The 16,699-nt window shown below is 41.3% G+C and overlaps 1 protein-coding gene across 1 annotated transcript; it reads right to left on the bottom strand.

Moving 5' to 3' along the window:
• Positions 1 to 4,232: 4,232 nt before the first annotated feature.
• Positions 4,233 to 16,452, bottom strand: LOC128419146 (phospholipase A2 inhibitor and Ly6/PLAUR domain-containing protein-like). The gene is made up of 6 exons (XM_053399534.1): positions 16,404 to 16,452; positions 14,934 to 15,020; positions 13,077 to 13,172; positions 8,468 to 8,614; positions 5,160 to 5,291; positions 4,233 to 4,594 (listed from the first exon to the last, which is right to left on the bottom strand). Exons 1-6 carry the CDS (start codon positions 16,450 to 16,452, stop codon positions 4,437 to 4,439), a joined length of 669 nt encoding a protein of 222 aa, XP_053255509.1. The 3' UTR covers positions 4,233 to 4,436.
• Positions 16,453 to 16,699: the final 247 nt, after the last annotated feature.

Here is a 16,699-nt window from a genome sequence, read left to right as displayed (position 1 = left end):
GCATTAGCCGTGTGGCCATAGCATGATATACATAGAAATAACAACATAAAATGGGGGTGGGGAGGTAAAGGTAGATATCGTCCTGGGCAAATACTTACAGGGAAAAAAGAAAAAGAAAAGAAAAAAGGAGAGAGATAACAGAAGCGACAAGGGATTTAAAACATCGAGTGACCGATAATACAAAAACAAAAAGACAAAAAACTGCTGAGGGTGGAGGAGGATCGTTAAAGGGGTCCTTCAGCTCCTCAGATTTGTCCTAGCTCCGTTGACCTTGTACAATAAAGCTACTTGGAACTTCGTTTGATTGTGCAGCGTAACGACTGCAGCTGTGGTGTTAAAAAAGAAGTTAGTGCCGCTTTCCTCTTCATCACACTGAGCAGGAAGTTAGCTGTCATCTCGGTAATCCAACAATCAGAATCCTGCAAAAAAAGGGACACTATCCAAGGCTGGATTGGGAGATGAAGCTTGTTCATGAGAGGAGTTAAAAACCGAGATCTTTCATCTGTCCAGTTGGGACAGAAGAGCATTACATGTTCCATAGTCTCCAGAGCCGTGTCATTACAGGTGCATGTTCTGTTTGCGATGGGGACTCTGGAATAACGACCCGACAGAATTGCTGTAGGAAAACAGTTGAGACGGGCACAGGTAAAGGCCCTTCGCTTAGGCTCCGAAGAAATTGTGAAGCAGTATAGAGGGATCCCTTCAGGGGGAGGAATAGCTAGGGCTAGGCCTGAACACGGCCCTCTTGCATCGGCAGCTGTGTTAGAGAAGTCAAGTTGCTGTAGCTTCTTTTTAATTGAAGGTAGGGCCGCCGGACTGATACACTCTAATTTAAGAACAGTTTTGCAATTCAGATTGGAAAGAGAGCGGAGTTTGAGGTTAATTGTAGTTTTCCAAGGGGAATTATGAATATCTCTTAGGATCAGATTGGAAAAACCACCTCTAATTCGAGCATCCGATGCTAGTAGATGGGAGCTATAGGAAATGGCTCGACTCCATGCTCGTTTTACAATTGAGGGCTGGGCGAACTCAAGTCGTAGGGCTGCACCTGAGACGCATCTCGGGACACCGGAAAGAGATCTCAGGAACATATGAAGTGGGCGATGCAAGTTACCTGATATTGCTGTAGTCCATACTTCACAGCCATATAATAATTTAGGAACAACTTTGGCATTGAATATTTGAATTGCTGCTGGAAGGTGTTTGCCGCCCTTCTGGTGGTAAAATCGGACAATGGCATTGGAGGTCGTGGTTGCGGCGAGAAAGGCAGATTGTAGATGGGTGGTCCAGGAGAGATTATAAGTGAATATTAAGCCTAGATATTTAAAGGCTTTTACCTTTTCTACGTAGCCACCTGTGATCTTAAGCGGCTCCAGCTTGAGTTTGCGGGAACGAGTGAAGTGAAGGACTTTCGATTTTTTATAATTAATATTAAGAGCTTCCGCCTTACAATAGGCGATAAATGCATTAACTGCATTTGCCAGGTCCGCAGCTGTTCTGGATAAGATGACGGCATCATCTGCATAGAAAAGGGAGGCAACGGGGTGACCTGCTAAGTGAGGAGGATACTTAGTTGCTAGCTTCAAAGGGGAAATTGCATCATGAAGATAGAGATTAAACAGTAAAGGGGCCAAGAGACAACCTTGTCGGACGCCCTTGGCCGTTGGGAATGGAGTGGTAAGGGAGCCGTTGGGACCACTTCGGACGCAAGCTGTGGTGTTTGAATAAAGGGAAATAATTAGGGAGAGGAGGTGCGGATCAATTCCCAGATGGGCAAGTTTGGACCATAATCTCTGCCTAGGAATGGAATCAAAGGCGGCCTCCAGGTCCATGAAAGCGGCGAATAGGTGGCCTTGCCTTGGTGCGGAGTATTTACTGGCAAGGGGATAAAGAGTTAGACAGTGGTCCATGGTTGATGCTGACTTTCGGAAGCCAATCTGTTCTAGCGGTAGAATGTTCCTCTCCTGGACCCATGAAAGAAGTTCTTCCAGTAAAACAGTGGCAAATATTTTCCCCGGGATAGATAATAAACTGATGGGGCGATAGTTCCTAGGGATGTTTGGCTGGCCGCCTTTGAAGATCGGAACTATTATAGCTTCTCTCCAGGAGTCGGGGATGTCTAGGGCGGAGGAGATAATTTAATTGATTATGAACAAAGGAAAATTAAACTCATATCCCATATTATGATGAGCCATCTCTCTCTCTGAAACTGTTGCTGGCATTTCTCTCTCCGAAACTGTTTTTGAGCTATGTACCCAGCCAGGGATCTGGCTGAGGATTTGCAACCACTATGCTTACTAAAATGCATCAGTAAAGCACATCTGCTGATGAAATGAGGTATTCATGTGATTCAATGGCTGCCAACCCTGCTGAGTTGCTCTGCTGAACTCTTTATATGCCCTGAAGTCTGAGAGTGCAGGCATGCATACTAGGAAAGTCCTGGGGGCGTCAGGATGGTAAAACATACAATAATATACAAATGTGTATATTTATTCTTATTCTTTATTCTTATCCTAATGCACTTATAATTGTCAATAACCTAATATATTCTGTGTAAACTCATTCCAAATATCATTGAATTCATCCAAAGAAAATCTGCACCTATACAGTAAGTTTTCCGTTCATATGTTACCAATGTTGTCATGTTGTCTAGCGATTGAGTAAAGGGAATTAAATCTCTATTCTTCCAATTCATCAGTATCAGTCTCTTGGCCACCATTAGAATCCATTTTTGCTTTCTTGTTTTCAATTTCCATACAATGGGTATATAGTTCAAGAGCATAGTCGCTTCTGAAAATCTTAATTTTTTGAGTAGTGTCTTTGGGAGAAAGTGCTTCGGTCCAGCACTTTCTCCCAAAATGTAGTAAGTGTAGGACACAGTAAAAGCATGTGTTTCAAAGAAGAATTGTCAATCATACATTTCCAACCAAGAGATACATTAGATAATCTTTTCTTATACAAATGCAAGGGAGACCAATAGATTCTAAGAAGAATTTTCTGTTGTATAATTCTTAGATTAAGATCCATTGATATGATACTGAAGCCAATAAATTTTCCCACTATCTAGGTAATACTGAACATTCCAATTCTTTATTCCAATCATTTCTTAAACTCTGCATATCAAACTGAGTTTCAAATTAATTATCCAATTGCTCCAAATTTCAAGTGTCTCAGATGCTGTGAAGGTAGTCAGACCAAACGAAGTTACTAAAATATGTTGTAGCTGCAAGTATTACCATTGGACCACCTCTGATAGATGATATTTGATGTATGTATTGTATGTATAGAAGTCTTCCTCATCTATCAGTTGGTACAAGGTCAATTCACATGTTATCATAGTTTTTCCATATTACCCCCCCCCCCCGATTATTAAAGTAGGATTTAGTATGTGAAAATGAATTTATTTTTATTAGCTAATAAATTCCATATCTTTCTAATTGACATAATTGTTTCAAGAGTTGAAGGAACTTCAAATATTTTGATCCTAATACTATCCACCCAACCAAAAGTGTTATACAGTGGTCCCTCGGGTTACATACACTTCAGGTTACATACACTTCAGGTTACAGACTCCGCTAACCCACAAATAGTACCTTGGGTAGTTTGCTTCAGGATGAGAACAGAAATTGTGCTGTGGTGGTGTGGCAGCAGCAGGAGGCCCCATTAGCTACAGTGGTGCTTCACAACAGTTTCAGGATAAGAACGGACCTCTGGAATGAATTAAGTACTTAACCCGAGGTACCACTGTATATGTATATTCTAAGACTGCCCAACTGAGAAGATTACAGCCATCAGCAGGTCTCCAATATTTGATGCTGGTCAATAAATAAGCACAAATGTATAATTCCAGTCTTGGAATTCCAGATCCACCTTCCTTAATTTGTAATTGCATGCCTTATTTTCTGGGTTTCTTGTAGGAATATGGTTAAGTACTCTGGCACCAGGATAGGGAATTAGATATGTCCTTTGTGTGATGCAGCAGGGATCGCCTTGTGTTCCTGACTCCTGAATCCCGTGATTGTAAGCCAATCAGATTTCTTTGAAATATGGACTGGAATATATATTTCCTAAATCAATAAGATAACTCATAATTACCCATTGTTTTTCATTCTAAAAACAGTGCCACCACTGCCACCAAATATTCTTAATTTGATAAATGCAGACACACAACACAGTTTTTATTTGTTTCACCAATTTATTTTGATTATGAACAAAAGAATTTTTTACACATATCCCATGTTTTCATGAGCCAAAGCCCCACATTTCTACTTTAGTTTTCTATTCCCTGCATCCCATTCACCAAATAGAAGCCTCAGGAGTCCTGTGAATACCAGTTGCTCTGGACTCCCATGTTCAGAGAAGCAACCACCACTTCCACTGTTGCAGAAAATAGTGGAATCCAAAAGGAAGAAGACATTGCTCTCTCCTAACTATGCTTAAAAGCTGAGTTGCTTTGGTGAAACCACAGTTTCACCGCATCGTGCTAGTGTTATCATGCCTGAAAAGTACTTGTTAAGTGCTGATGTCTTGGCCAATTCACAAAAATTTGGTGTTGCACAGCCTTTGACGACCTTATCAGGAACTTCACTGTTGTCTAGTAAAGAAAAAGAGACAAGGTCAGATGAGCATCTTGGGAGCAACCAGTATCTGTGTGTGTGTGTGTGTGCAAAAGAAAAAAATAGGAGCACCTTAATTTTTAATAACTCTGTTGAGCAAGTATAGAAAGAATCTGAAATCACCACATGAAATGAATATGAGAGAGGTGTTTAAAAGTTAGAAAGAAAAAAGTCTATTTTTTTCTTCTTCCGGGGCAAGGGTTCATCTTCATTGATACTGCTTTCCAGATCAGGTCTCCATGGCTAATTTTACTTCTTTTAAAGACTGGTGAAAACTCTCTTTTAATAAACTTTTACATGTAATTTAGCAAACAGACTATTTCTCTCACCTTCTCAAACCCCCACCCCATAAATATACACACCCATCTATATATACACAAAGCAAATGGGATTTGAGGTGAGTTATGTTTTCAGGAAAAAAGAAAATTTTCCTCAAATGCACAAATAACCTATTTTCTGGAAGGAAGCCACAAACAGAATGAAATAGTAAAACACACACACACCATTCCCCCCCCCCACTCATTGCAAGGCAGTTCTACTTACCATGAACAAGAACAAATTCAATGCACCGAGTCTCCTCGTTGTGACACTCAATGAAATTTGAACCCTCAGAGACTTCTGATTCAGCTACACCAAGGTTTGGGCACACCAGCCCATTCAACATCCTCGCTGGCACTGCCAGAAGTAAATAATAAAGTCAAGACATGATTCCAGCCCATTTATCTTTATTCTAATTCCTAGGCTTCAGTTCTCTAAACTTGTGAGAGGTTTGCAACATCTCTACTTCATTCTGTTTCTGCAATTAATGATGTTGATGTTGCAGATAGTTAGATCTGAGATGAGCAGACAAGCAGTAGTATTTTTAAGGGAGTGAGTTGGGGAGTTTAATGTTGTGCATGTGACTTATTGGCCACTGTTATTTTTGGTGCTTGGTTTATTATGTATAGTGTTCAATCACTAATTACATATACTTACGTAGTGCTTATTAGTATGAAATAGGTATATAATCTTGTTTAAGTATAATATGTTGTATACTTTGTTATTATGATGGAAACACTCCTCTGATTAAGGTTACTATGTAAAGTTTTTAAACAATAAATGAATGAATGAATAAATAAATAAATAAAGCCTTGGTGTGTATTTGTTTATTTATTAATGATTATTATATATCACTTAATACTAAAAAGAGGCTCCTGTTGTTGTTTAGTCGTGTCCGACTCTTTGTGACCCCATGGACCATTGCAAGCCAGGCTTGGAAACTACAATAAAATTTAATTTTATACCTAAATGCATTAGAATGCAATAAAATATAAAATCTCAAAAACAAAAACATCAGCATATATTGAAGTGTCTTTATAGTGAAGGAACCCTTCTGTCTTCAGTGCTCCAATAATATTCTTAATAAATAATAATAATAATAACAACAACAACAACAACAAATTTATTATTATTTCATTATCTACACCCTGCCCATCTGGCTCAGTTCCCCCAGCAACTCTGGACAGTTTACAGCATTTATAAAGCATCTCCTATCTTACAAAATGCTACACATCACACTAAGATTCTGCCTCTAATATCCGCAAACTATAATGTTATTACCTCCGCAGTTCTGCCCCATCAAGATCAGTCCCAGGGTGAGCTGGGCTTTCAGAAAGCAATGGGGGGGCATGCTTTGTACACTTGTTGAGTGATGAAAACTAAGTTTCAATCTAAAATTTTTTTTTTTTTCTCATGGGCAAGTAGGGTTTCAGCCTGCATACCAGTTGGAGCTGGTAGACAGTTGCTCTGGACACAAAATTGACCTGCACCTCCATGGACAGCTGTGAGTCCAAAATGTCTCCCAGGCTGCGCACCTGGTCCTTCAGAGGCACAGTTACCCCATTCAGGACCAGGGAATTCTCCACACCCACCCGCCCCCTGTCCCCCAAGAACAGTACTTCTGTCTTGTAAGGATTCATCTTCAATCTGTTAGCCGCCATCCATCCTCCAACCGCCTCCAGACACCCATACAGGGCCTTCACCACCTACACTGGTTCCAATTTAAAAGAGAGGTAGAGCTGGGTATCATCCGCATATTGATGAACACCCAACCCGAACCCCCTGATGATCTCTCCCAGTGGCTTCATGTAGATGTTACAAAGCATGGGGGAGGGGATGGAACCCTGAGGCACCTCACAAGTGAGAAACCAAGGAGAGAAAAGAAACAGTCCACTAACTGAGACATGAAATATAGCAATGGGAGGAACTTAGGGCTACCATATGCCCATATTTTCCTATATGTATGCCAAGTAGGGTGATTTTTGTTTTAAAAAATGCTTTTAAAATCCCCTCCAAAACCCAAAAACTTATTTTTGTTCCCAAATATTTTTGTTCTCAAATAGAGCTCAACAACTTTGCCCCAGCAGTGTGACTTTTGTTGTTCTCCAGTTAGATGGCATCCAGCAGCAATAGATAGTTTCACTAACTACCTCTGCAGTTCTGCCCCTCCAAGATGAGTCCCAGAGTGAGCAAGAGGGGGCATGTGTTCTTATCTCTCTCTCTGTTTCCCCAATTTATCTGGGGGTGTTCTCTTCCACACACCCAGTGGTCCTTTGAATCTCTTGGGGAGAAAGTGCTTCTCCATGACATACAGATGGTGATGCTGATTCCAAGAATTTTTCATACAAACTAGGTTAGGGCATGTACTAAACACCTCCAAGGAGTTATTGAGGCCCCACTGGGAGCTCAATATTTACTTATTTATTTATTAGGAATTAAATTTGTATACTGCCCTTCATCCAAAAATCACAGGGCAGTTCACTACATATTTTTTTGACATACCGTATATCAAAATGCTGTCCCTCATTACTGGCAAGGGAACATTGCACTTGCACCCAATCAAGTGATACAAGTTTTTTACCTGATGTCATCTAATTTTCTTAATCCTTTGTACACTTGTTGAGTGATCAAAACTAAGTTTAAATCTAAAATTTTAATTTTTTATCTCATCCCGTTTTTGAGTTATGAGGGTTTGAAATTTCAAAAAGAGAGAGAAATTTGACCTTGCCAGAGTACACAAAGGCCTTAAAAGCTCAGCCCAGCATTGAGATACGTCAAAACTAAAAGCACCAATCCCTTCAGATCCTGAGCTTCATGATATGTCACATGATGGAATTACTCTAATTCAAAAATCTAAGTTACCAAATTTTCCATTTTAAACAAAAGGATTAAAAAAATAATATGATTTAAAAATTCCAAAAATATATTGATTATTTCATATTTCAAAGAGCCACCTGCAAATTTCACATTTTTCAAAATATATTTTGTACATAAACGTCTGCCTTATTGGATTCTATTTGGGATAAATGGGTCTTCTTGGAGTACAATATAACAGAATAAACAAGATCTCAACTATAATATTAGTAGCTTCTGGCATTTCTTTAGAAAGTTATTCAATTAAAAGGTGTCTGAAAAGCTAGTTAGGCTTTTCTTTTTAAAATGTGTTAAATGAGGTAAAAAAGTTGGATCACTTGATATTGAATGACCCAGGAATGAATCTTGGACTGGAATAGTATTGCTTGTCTTAGAGTAACAAGAAAAGAAATTTGAAAGCTCAATGCTATTTATCTTTGGCAATAGATAGGTAGAGAGATGATGATAGATAGATGATAGATAGATAGATAGGTAGGTAGGTAGGTAGGTAGATGATAGATAGATGATAGATAGATGATAGATGATAGATAGATAGATAGATAGATAGATAGATAGATAGATAGATAGATAGATGATAGATAGATAGATGATAGATAGATAGATAGATGATAGATAGATAGATAGATAGATAGATAGATAGATAGATGATAGATACTTACTGCCAAGTACTTTCATGTTGCACAAAAGTATTTTACAGCAATCGTGGATACGCTGGATGAATTTTCTTTCTACTGAAGAGAAGGAGTATTTTGCTGAGATGCAATCTTTAGAACAACCCTTATTCGTGTCGATCTCATTAGAGCCATCTGTTAGAGAGAATTGAAGGAATAGCAAGTTATGCAAAAATTCAAATTGATGAACGTACAAATATAAACACATTGGGCAAATGGGTGATTTAAGAGAAAATACCTGGCAACAACTGAATTCAGCAAACTAATCCATAAAGTAGTTTCTTTGAAGTATAATTTCTTCTGCAATACCATGTGAATATTCTAGGATAGTTCCTTAACAACTTGCACATAAATGGGGCTAGATGGACTTGCTTTTCTGCCCATACAAAAGAGCCTAGAATAGTTTGATGCACCACCCATCTCTGCCTGATATGGAACTAGCTGATCCAGGGGCCAGACTCATGAAGCTTCCTTATATTATGTACTATATTTCTGAGAGACGGGAGAAGATGGTTTTTCACCTGTTTCCTCTAATTTTCTGATCTCTTAAACTCACTTCTCTTTGGCTATCTCAATACAAGAAATCTTTTTGCACACAACCTTCTATGGGGAAAAGCAGTTATATCTGTCTGAGTATGTTTTTCCCCTTTTTCCTTTTTAAAAAATGATTTCTGTGGCTTCGTTTGTCATCAGAGTATTTCAGCATTTGATGCTATGTGCTGTTACTATATGTAGCAGGCCTATTTGGCATCAGCTAATAGTGCAACTAGATAAATAGGTTCCGCTCTGGCGGGAAGGTAAACGGCGTTTCCGTGCGCTGCTCTGGTTTGCCAGAAGTGGCTTAGTCATGCTGACCACATGACCCAGAAGCTGTAAGCCAGCTCCCTTGGCCAATAAAGTGAGATGAGCACCGCAACCCCAGAGTTGTCCGCGACTGGACCTGGATCAGGTAAATTCATTCTGATTGGTCTGAGAATCTCCATTCACCCCTTCCTCCTTTTCAGGAGTGTTGTTTGCATCCCAGTGTGACAGTGGATAGACTGCGCCTCTGGTCATTGCCTACTCTGGCCCATGCAGCGTCCCAAATCTTGCAGACATGCCTGTGCAAGAAAAAACTCAAAAGTACATGAGAGTGTAAAGCAGGGGTTGTCAACCTGGTCCCTACTACCCACTAGTGGCCATTTCAGAATTCTAGGTGGGCAGTAGGGGGTTCTACAGCACAAACTGAATCCTCCTTCCATTGAGCACTGGTGGGTGGTAAGGAAATTTTACCATCAAGAAAGATGGGCGGTAGTGGGCGGTAGGTATGACTACCCTGGGGTAAAGTGAAGTGACTTCCGGTTTCCCACAAGATGGAACATGGCATGAGCTCAGAAGGGCTCGATCGCTAATGGGCTTTGAGGGGGGAGACGCGAAGGCTATGCATCCCCCCAACCCCCAAGAGGGAGTCTTGGGGTCAGCATAGAAGCGTTGTTGTCAAAGAGGAGTTTCCCGGTCTCTTCGTCTCTTTGTAAGGAGAGAGGAAAGGGGGATGGTCCCGAAGCAAGAGAGTAGCAGCCCATGATGCCGGTTCCAAGAAGCAGGAAATCTCCATATCCCCATAGTTTAACAGAGCAGAAAAGGAAAATCTTACAAATGAAATTTAAAATTGAATAAATAAATCTGCCATGAAGAAAGGGGTAAAAAGAAAGTCCCCTCTTATTTGGTAAAACATACTCTGCCTTGAGTATTATATGCACCCAATGATAATAAAGCTGATTTCTATAAACACCTGGAAGAAACAGTGTTAGACTACATGGAGGAGAAAATAATTCTCCTAGGAGATCTGAATGGAGTTGTTTCGAACATGATAGAACTCAGAGAAGTGTAGATAATAAAACAGGACGATTATCTCAAACTTTTTTTCCAGTTAATAGAAATTTAGTAGATGCTTGGAGGTTTAAACATCCAAGGGCAAAGGAATTCCCATATTATTCTGAGCCAAACCAGTCTGCCAGCAGGCAAGATGGAATTTGGATCTCAAAAGAATTAACATTTGAAAGAAAATTTGAAATTGATCCAAAGTCCCTATCAGATCACAATTCAGTGTCCTTATTCCTGAAGGGGAAAGAAAGAGGGCAGAAAAAATAGAGGATGAATGAAGCATTACTTATTGATGAAGGAATAATTTGGAAAGCTAAGAAAGCTTTCTAAGAATTCTTCAGATTTGATGTGGGAAAGACTATGGACAAAAACAATTAAATTCACTGCATGTATGGCATTAAAAGAAAATTTAATGAAGATGATGTATTGCTGGTATTTGACGCTGACTAAACTTGCTAAAATTTAGAAGATAAGGTATGTTGGAAATATAAGGAGAAGGAAGAGAATTTCTTTCATATGTGGTGGACGTGTCCTAAGATTATGTGGTGGACGTGTTCTAAGCCTACTGGGATATGATATATAATGAACTGAAAAAGATTTTCAAAAATACCTTTAGTAAAAAGCTATATGAAGGAACATTGTAAACATTTGAAAACACTTGCAGGGTTGATTTAAAATTTTGATAGGTTATGATTTGATACCTGTTTATAAAAATTAGATGTAAGTCTTTTAAGTATGGAGATAAGATAAACAGGGTGATTTAGAAATGCTAAGATAAAAGTGATACCACATGGAAGTCAGGGAGAGGGACAGGAGGAAGTCAAAGCTCAGAGCAAAGATGTATCTGATAAAGAAATTTTATCTGGTTGTTATAAAGGGGGGAAAGAAAATAATAATAATAATAAATATTATATTTTAAATATTAAAAAATAGAAGAATTCTTCAAATTTAATATAAACAAAAGAACTAATATTAAGACTGTTATAGGATATTGAATAAATGGCTGTTTTAGGAGGGGCAGTCAACTAAGTAAAACTGAGGACTGAGGTAAGAAGGGGAGGGAAGTCAAACAGAAATGGATTACAAATGAATCGAATCAATCAATCAATCAATATGTATTTTTGTTCTTTTCCCCCAGTATGTTTTAAAAATATATGTTTAATTACAGGAAAACCAAGTTGTTACAATGTGATTTCATGAATGTATGTCTAAAGCAACCAATAAAAATGAATTACAAAAGAGAGAGAGAGAGAGAGAGAGAGAGAGAGAGTAAAGTGAAGTGACCAATGGACCCAAGTCACAGCAGTCTGCTTTGCTTTCAGTGGAAAACATTGCAGGACACAAGGGAAGAAGACAACAAATGATGAAGGAGGAGATTGGGTGGTCTGTGTGGGCAGAACACAGTAGGAGGACAAGGAAAATGCTTGTCTGTTGCTTGGTTAACCCTGCGAATGAAAGAGGCAAGTTTGGAGGGGAACTGTCCATACCATCTCAGTAAACAAGGACCAAGTAAGATGAACAAAGTGATGAAGCAAAATTGCAAGCCCAAGGGGACTTTTTACAGGACAGATTATATACTACTAAGTAGCTGGCTGCAAGATGTGGCTAATGGATATCCTTACTGGCATGCTGGACTTGTTCCAGGTGTTATAGGTTTGGTAGTCACCTTCTATGCAACCTTCTATTTCACCACTTTGTGCAGCAGAAGAATCATTGGGCTGGATTCTTGGTGGGAATGGGAGGTGAAGCCCCACCCTGTCAGATGGGATCCCTCTCAGGGATCTTGGAAGAATGCATTCCTTGTCCATACATCCAGCTCAGGGATTCAGGGCACAGAGCACCCCTTGCCAGTGTCTACTTGAGGTTCACAGGATGCTCTTCATGCTGTTGATGGACGCTAATATTGGTCATCCCCAATAGTCTACCATTCAGTAGGCGGAATGGTTACATGCCCAGTGTCTGTGTCAAAGCTGTTTATCCCTGTAATCAATAAAGTTGTGGACTAATCTGAACCCAACACATGTCTCCTTGTGTGCATTCACTTGCTGCACACTTTATTGCTACATCAATGTGCCTGCACCAAAAAAGATTAGACTCTGATTTGGTTGCTTTCTAAGCAGTTGGGAATTATCATTCACCGAGGGATTGTCATTTAGGAGTTAAGGGGGAGTTATGAGACAAATGCCAGAAAAAGATGAGGCCTGCATATTTGTGCACAGTTTGTTCACAGTAAGCAGCTGGTAAAAGTCAGGAGAAGGTTACCAGTGGCTCTGTGGATCTATGAGGCTTCCCTGAGTCAAAATATGAGAGAGTGAGAGAGGTTCCACACTCTATTGGTTAATGATATGGAAATGGGCCATCTCAGTGGCTCCTTGCAGACTCTGGAACTCGCTGAGAGAGAGGGGGGGGGGAGTCTAGATTAGACTCTCAAGAATCTAGACTAGAATCTAGACTAGATCCCACCTTGTTGTCATTTTACAAGTGGGTCTCAACATGTTTTTGGAGAATGACTGCTTTTACTGAAAGGGTTGGGGTTGTGTTGTTTTTATTGTAATTATTGGTACATTTTAAACAGATTTTTAATATAGTTTTAATTCTAATATTTAATTGTTGAAAAAGTTGAGTTCCTCAAGGTTGGTGAGATCAGCATTCTGTTGTCACACTAGATACACCAGAGACCAAAGGATGCACCCACAAACATAGATTTAATATGACAGATAGGCTTCATACTCACTTAAATTGGTTTCAGTACGCTGATAAAAGCAACTTCCTCCTTCTCCTATTTTGATATTACAGCTTTTCAATTGGGTTATTGCACATTGCAGTTCCCCTGCAGAGAGGAGAGGAGAGGAAACATAAGTTGTCCAGTCTTTGAGAAACAGAATATTCCAAGCCAAACACGAGCAATGTTAATGGTCTCAGGATCCACATGTAGTGGTGGGTTAGAGGCTGCATGCACACCAACACACATCTCAAGACACAGAAATGGAAAGACACAAGGCCTTCTTCCCATTTGCTAGTATGCATGCTAAATCAGGGACATACTCTTCCCCCCTACCCACTACTTGTTGTGAATCACAGTGAATCGCAGAATGGGACTTCAGCAGTCTCATTACATACTTTCACATTCAGCACACTGGTAATGGTGCTTCCCCTTAACCAAACAAATCAATTTGGGGTCAATGAAGAGAGCATGGGGAGAATTGTACACGAGAGTGTCTTCCCTATCAACCACCCACCTCATGGAAATAATGTCCATCAAACCCTGCCAAGGACCTTAGCCATCTGAGGGAAGCACGATTGCCACAGCAGAGCTGAATCAACAAATATGGAAAGTTGGCAACCTGCAGATATATGAGGCCCACGGACCACAGTTAGGTGACTTCTGCTGAAAGCAATGGGAAGATGGCCGAGCCTTCATGAGATCAGCATGGAAATCCCTACAATTGTTGACTCTAAAACCAAACTTCCACCCACTTCCAATTTTCCATTTCATATTCCCAATCTTGGGCTCAGGAAGCAAAATTATGAACAAACCTGGGGTGTGTCTTTGTGAAGAGGCATTGCACACAGTGCACAGATGCAGTGGAGTAGCACCATGGGTGTTTGCCACAAGCACTGAAGGAACTCTATACCCAACCCAACAGGTGGGGTTGAACTCCTTGCCCCTCTGATGTGGGTAACGTGGCTTGGGTTTGCCTAGCATTAAGTGAGCTCAGTGTGTAAAGCATAAGACTCTTTATCTCTGGGTTGTTGATTTGAGCCCCATGTTGGTCAAAGGATTCTTGCATTGCAAAGGGTTGAACTAGATGGCCCTCCCAGTCCCTTCCAACTCTACAGCTCTAGGATTCTATGGGACATATGTGAGATACAAAATGGAGCCATAAGTCAGCCACCTTCCCCCCACACACTCCAGGCCTACTTAGTAGCTGCCCAGCTGCATAAAGCTTCATCATAGGTCTTCAATCCCCCCCATGAACTCTGAGTATGCTCCATAAATCCATAATTTGATATATTAATTCTGGCATAAATTTAAATACGCCAGTAACCAATTGGCACCTTCCTGTGCTTTGGTTTGCCTGCATCAATCTCACCTACAATGTCCTTTCCTTTCTTGGGAATTTCCCTATTTAAGTGAGTGAACACAACACAATATTCCCCTTTCCAAATCCTCTCCTTGGTAGTTGGGAGAAGATGGAAACCCAGTGGGGGCTGATGGCTCTGAAAATGGGGTGGCGTCCGCTTAACCAAATCCAAGGTATCAGGGTGGGGCAGCACTGATGATATAGACCTGCCTTCTCCCCTTCCTTTCCCCTCTGAGCTGGTGGGTGCTACTGGATGAAGGGGGGGCATCAGAGTTATCCATGCAGATCAGGGTGATTGATCACATCCACAGATCCTGGGCCCCTTTCCTGATTACAAGCATCCAACAAAGTGGCAGATCCTCCTGTATAAAGGGGGAATCCAGTGGAAGCCACAGCCACCACCGGAGGGGAGAAAGGCCACTGAGCTGGACTCCAACCCTGACAAATCCATGGCAATTGGGGATGCCACCCTGGCCAACTCCACTGCTGAGAATAAAATGCCTCACCTTTTGCCATGACCACCTCCTGTGTGCCTTCCACCTCTGGCACTTCCTGCGAAGCAAAACCAGTACTTACTTCCAAGGCATCCAAACCTGTTGAAATTAAATTAACAGCACCTTGGTTAGGATTTTGTGTTTCTTGCTTCTGCCAGCTGACAAGCACTTGAAGTTACAGCTACAGTAGGGCTGCCTTCTGCCTTCTCAGGGCCTCGAGGAACATCAATATAGTCCCCTAGTCTGACTCTTCCTCCACAGAACAGGAGGGGAATGGGATGCCTATGCATGCTCCCTCTGTGGTGCAGATGCTTTTCCTTTGCCCTTAGGGCCCACCTTAGCCTTGCCTTTACCTGGAGCCGTGCTAAATGCACCCCACTGCCCATAATAATCCTGAGGTTCAAAAAGGCTCTGCAAATGTAAAAATTGCCCCTTGCCCCATTCCATAAGGAAATATAAGCACACTTTCTAAATGGACCCTCAGGACCAAACCACTAAACAAGACTCAATATCAGCTTTGTGGTTGAATGGGGAATTTTGAATCTGATCTCTCTCAGCTCCTGGGCTCAATACGCTAACCACTACACCACACTACCTACCAGGAAAATATCAAAACTGTTGCCTATCCACAGGAAAATGGCTGGGGAGTTATGAAGAAAACCCCTTCACCCCTCTCTATACCACTCCTCCAGCCCAGGGCCCACAACAGCAGGGGCCATATTCCATCCCCGGTCACTGCTAACTGGCTACTTCCACCTAGCGAGATTTCCCCTAAAAAGCTAATCCCCTACCAGGGATGGCCCTTGCACTGGTTCCCTGCTCTTGCAACTTAAAGGGAGGCACCAAGTTCTGCCTGACATTGGGGTGCTCATTGTATGCACATGAGACCACAAGTACAACATATTCAAGGAGGTTGCAAGGAGGCACAATGGGGCCCCTCAAGTTTGGGAATTTTCAGTCCCATCATCACATACTTGGGGAGGCAGAGATGTTCCCAGCCCCATAGGGTTGGCATCTGCGGTTAGAGGTCTCTCAGTGCCTCAAAGTACCATTGATCTGTTGCCTCCAGCAAGAGCCAGTTATCTGCAGCAAGCAGCCTAGTGCAGGGCTAAAGTTACTCCTCTCCTCTCCACTGGCCTCCTCATGAGTAAATGGAACAGTAAGGAGAACCAGTCCCCTTGCCTTTCTAGACAGTTGGCTCTGCTGCTTTTATCTTCTCCTGCCAGCCTCCCTGCTCTGCTCTCCCTCATCCAGTCCTCTGATTAGCTAGACCTCCTCTCCTTCCTGCAGAGCTCTGTATGGCTGCAAGGCCGTAGGTAGCATCAACTGTGTTGGACTGGTCATGTTGTTCGGATGCCTGATTATTATCTTCCACAACAACTACTTTGCTTCTCCTGCTTCAAAATGTGGCATATGGACACTACTAGCCCCTTGACTGAATGTTCTTGGAGAAAGAATTCAAGATCTCAGGCTCCTACTCACCTGGGCAAAGGATGACCAAGAGGAGACAAGTACTCAGGAAAGTCGTCATAGTGCTGAAGAGATCAAAGTGCTCAGAACAAACAAGCAGGTGAAGGATGGAGGATGAGCGTGTTTGGAGGGTTTTATAGGCCAAGAAGGGAGCCTGAGGGTTCCAGGTGGAAAGAACTAGTCCAGTAAGGGGGTGGGAAATGATGAAATTAGAGATTGCATGCTTTCCCAGACATGGTGCAATTTTATACTGGAACACAAAGCACAATGTGGAAATTGGATTAACTCTTTTTTGGAAACGGTATGAA

The sequence above is a fragment of the Podarcis raffonei genome, chromosome 8 (assembly GCF_027172205.1).
Source record: "Podarcis raffonei isolate rPodRaf1 chromosome 8, rPodRaf1.pri, whole genome shotgun sequence".
Taxonomy (NCBI): Eukaryota; Metazoa; Chordata; class Lepidosauria; order Squamata; family Lacertidae; genus Podarcis; species Podarcis raffonei.
Note: the sequence above shows the minus strand (reverse complement) of the source record. Positions and strands in the feature narration are given on the sequence as shown.

Excerpts from the sequence above, each read along its gene's own strand:
- LOC128419146 (XM_053399534.1), bottom strand. The coding sequence starts at position 16,452 with ATGACGACTTTCCTGAGTACTTGTCTCCTCTTGGTCATCCTTTGCCCA. Across the intron at positions 13,173-14,933 it reads GGAGGTGGTCATGGCAAAAG|GGGAACTGCAATGTGCAATA; the intron begins GTGAGGCATTTT and ends TCCTCTCTGCAG. Across the intron at positions 8,615-13,076 it reads GCGTACTGAAACCAATTTAA|ATGGCTCTAATGAGATCGAC; the intron begins GTGAGTATGAAG and ends TCTCTCTAACAG.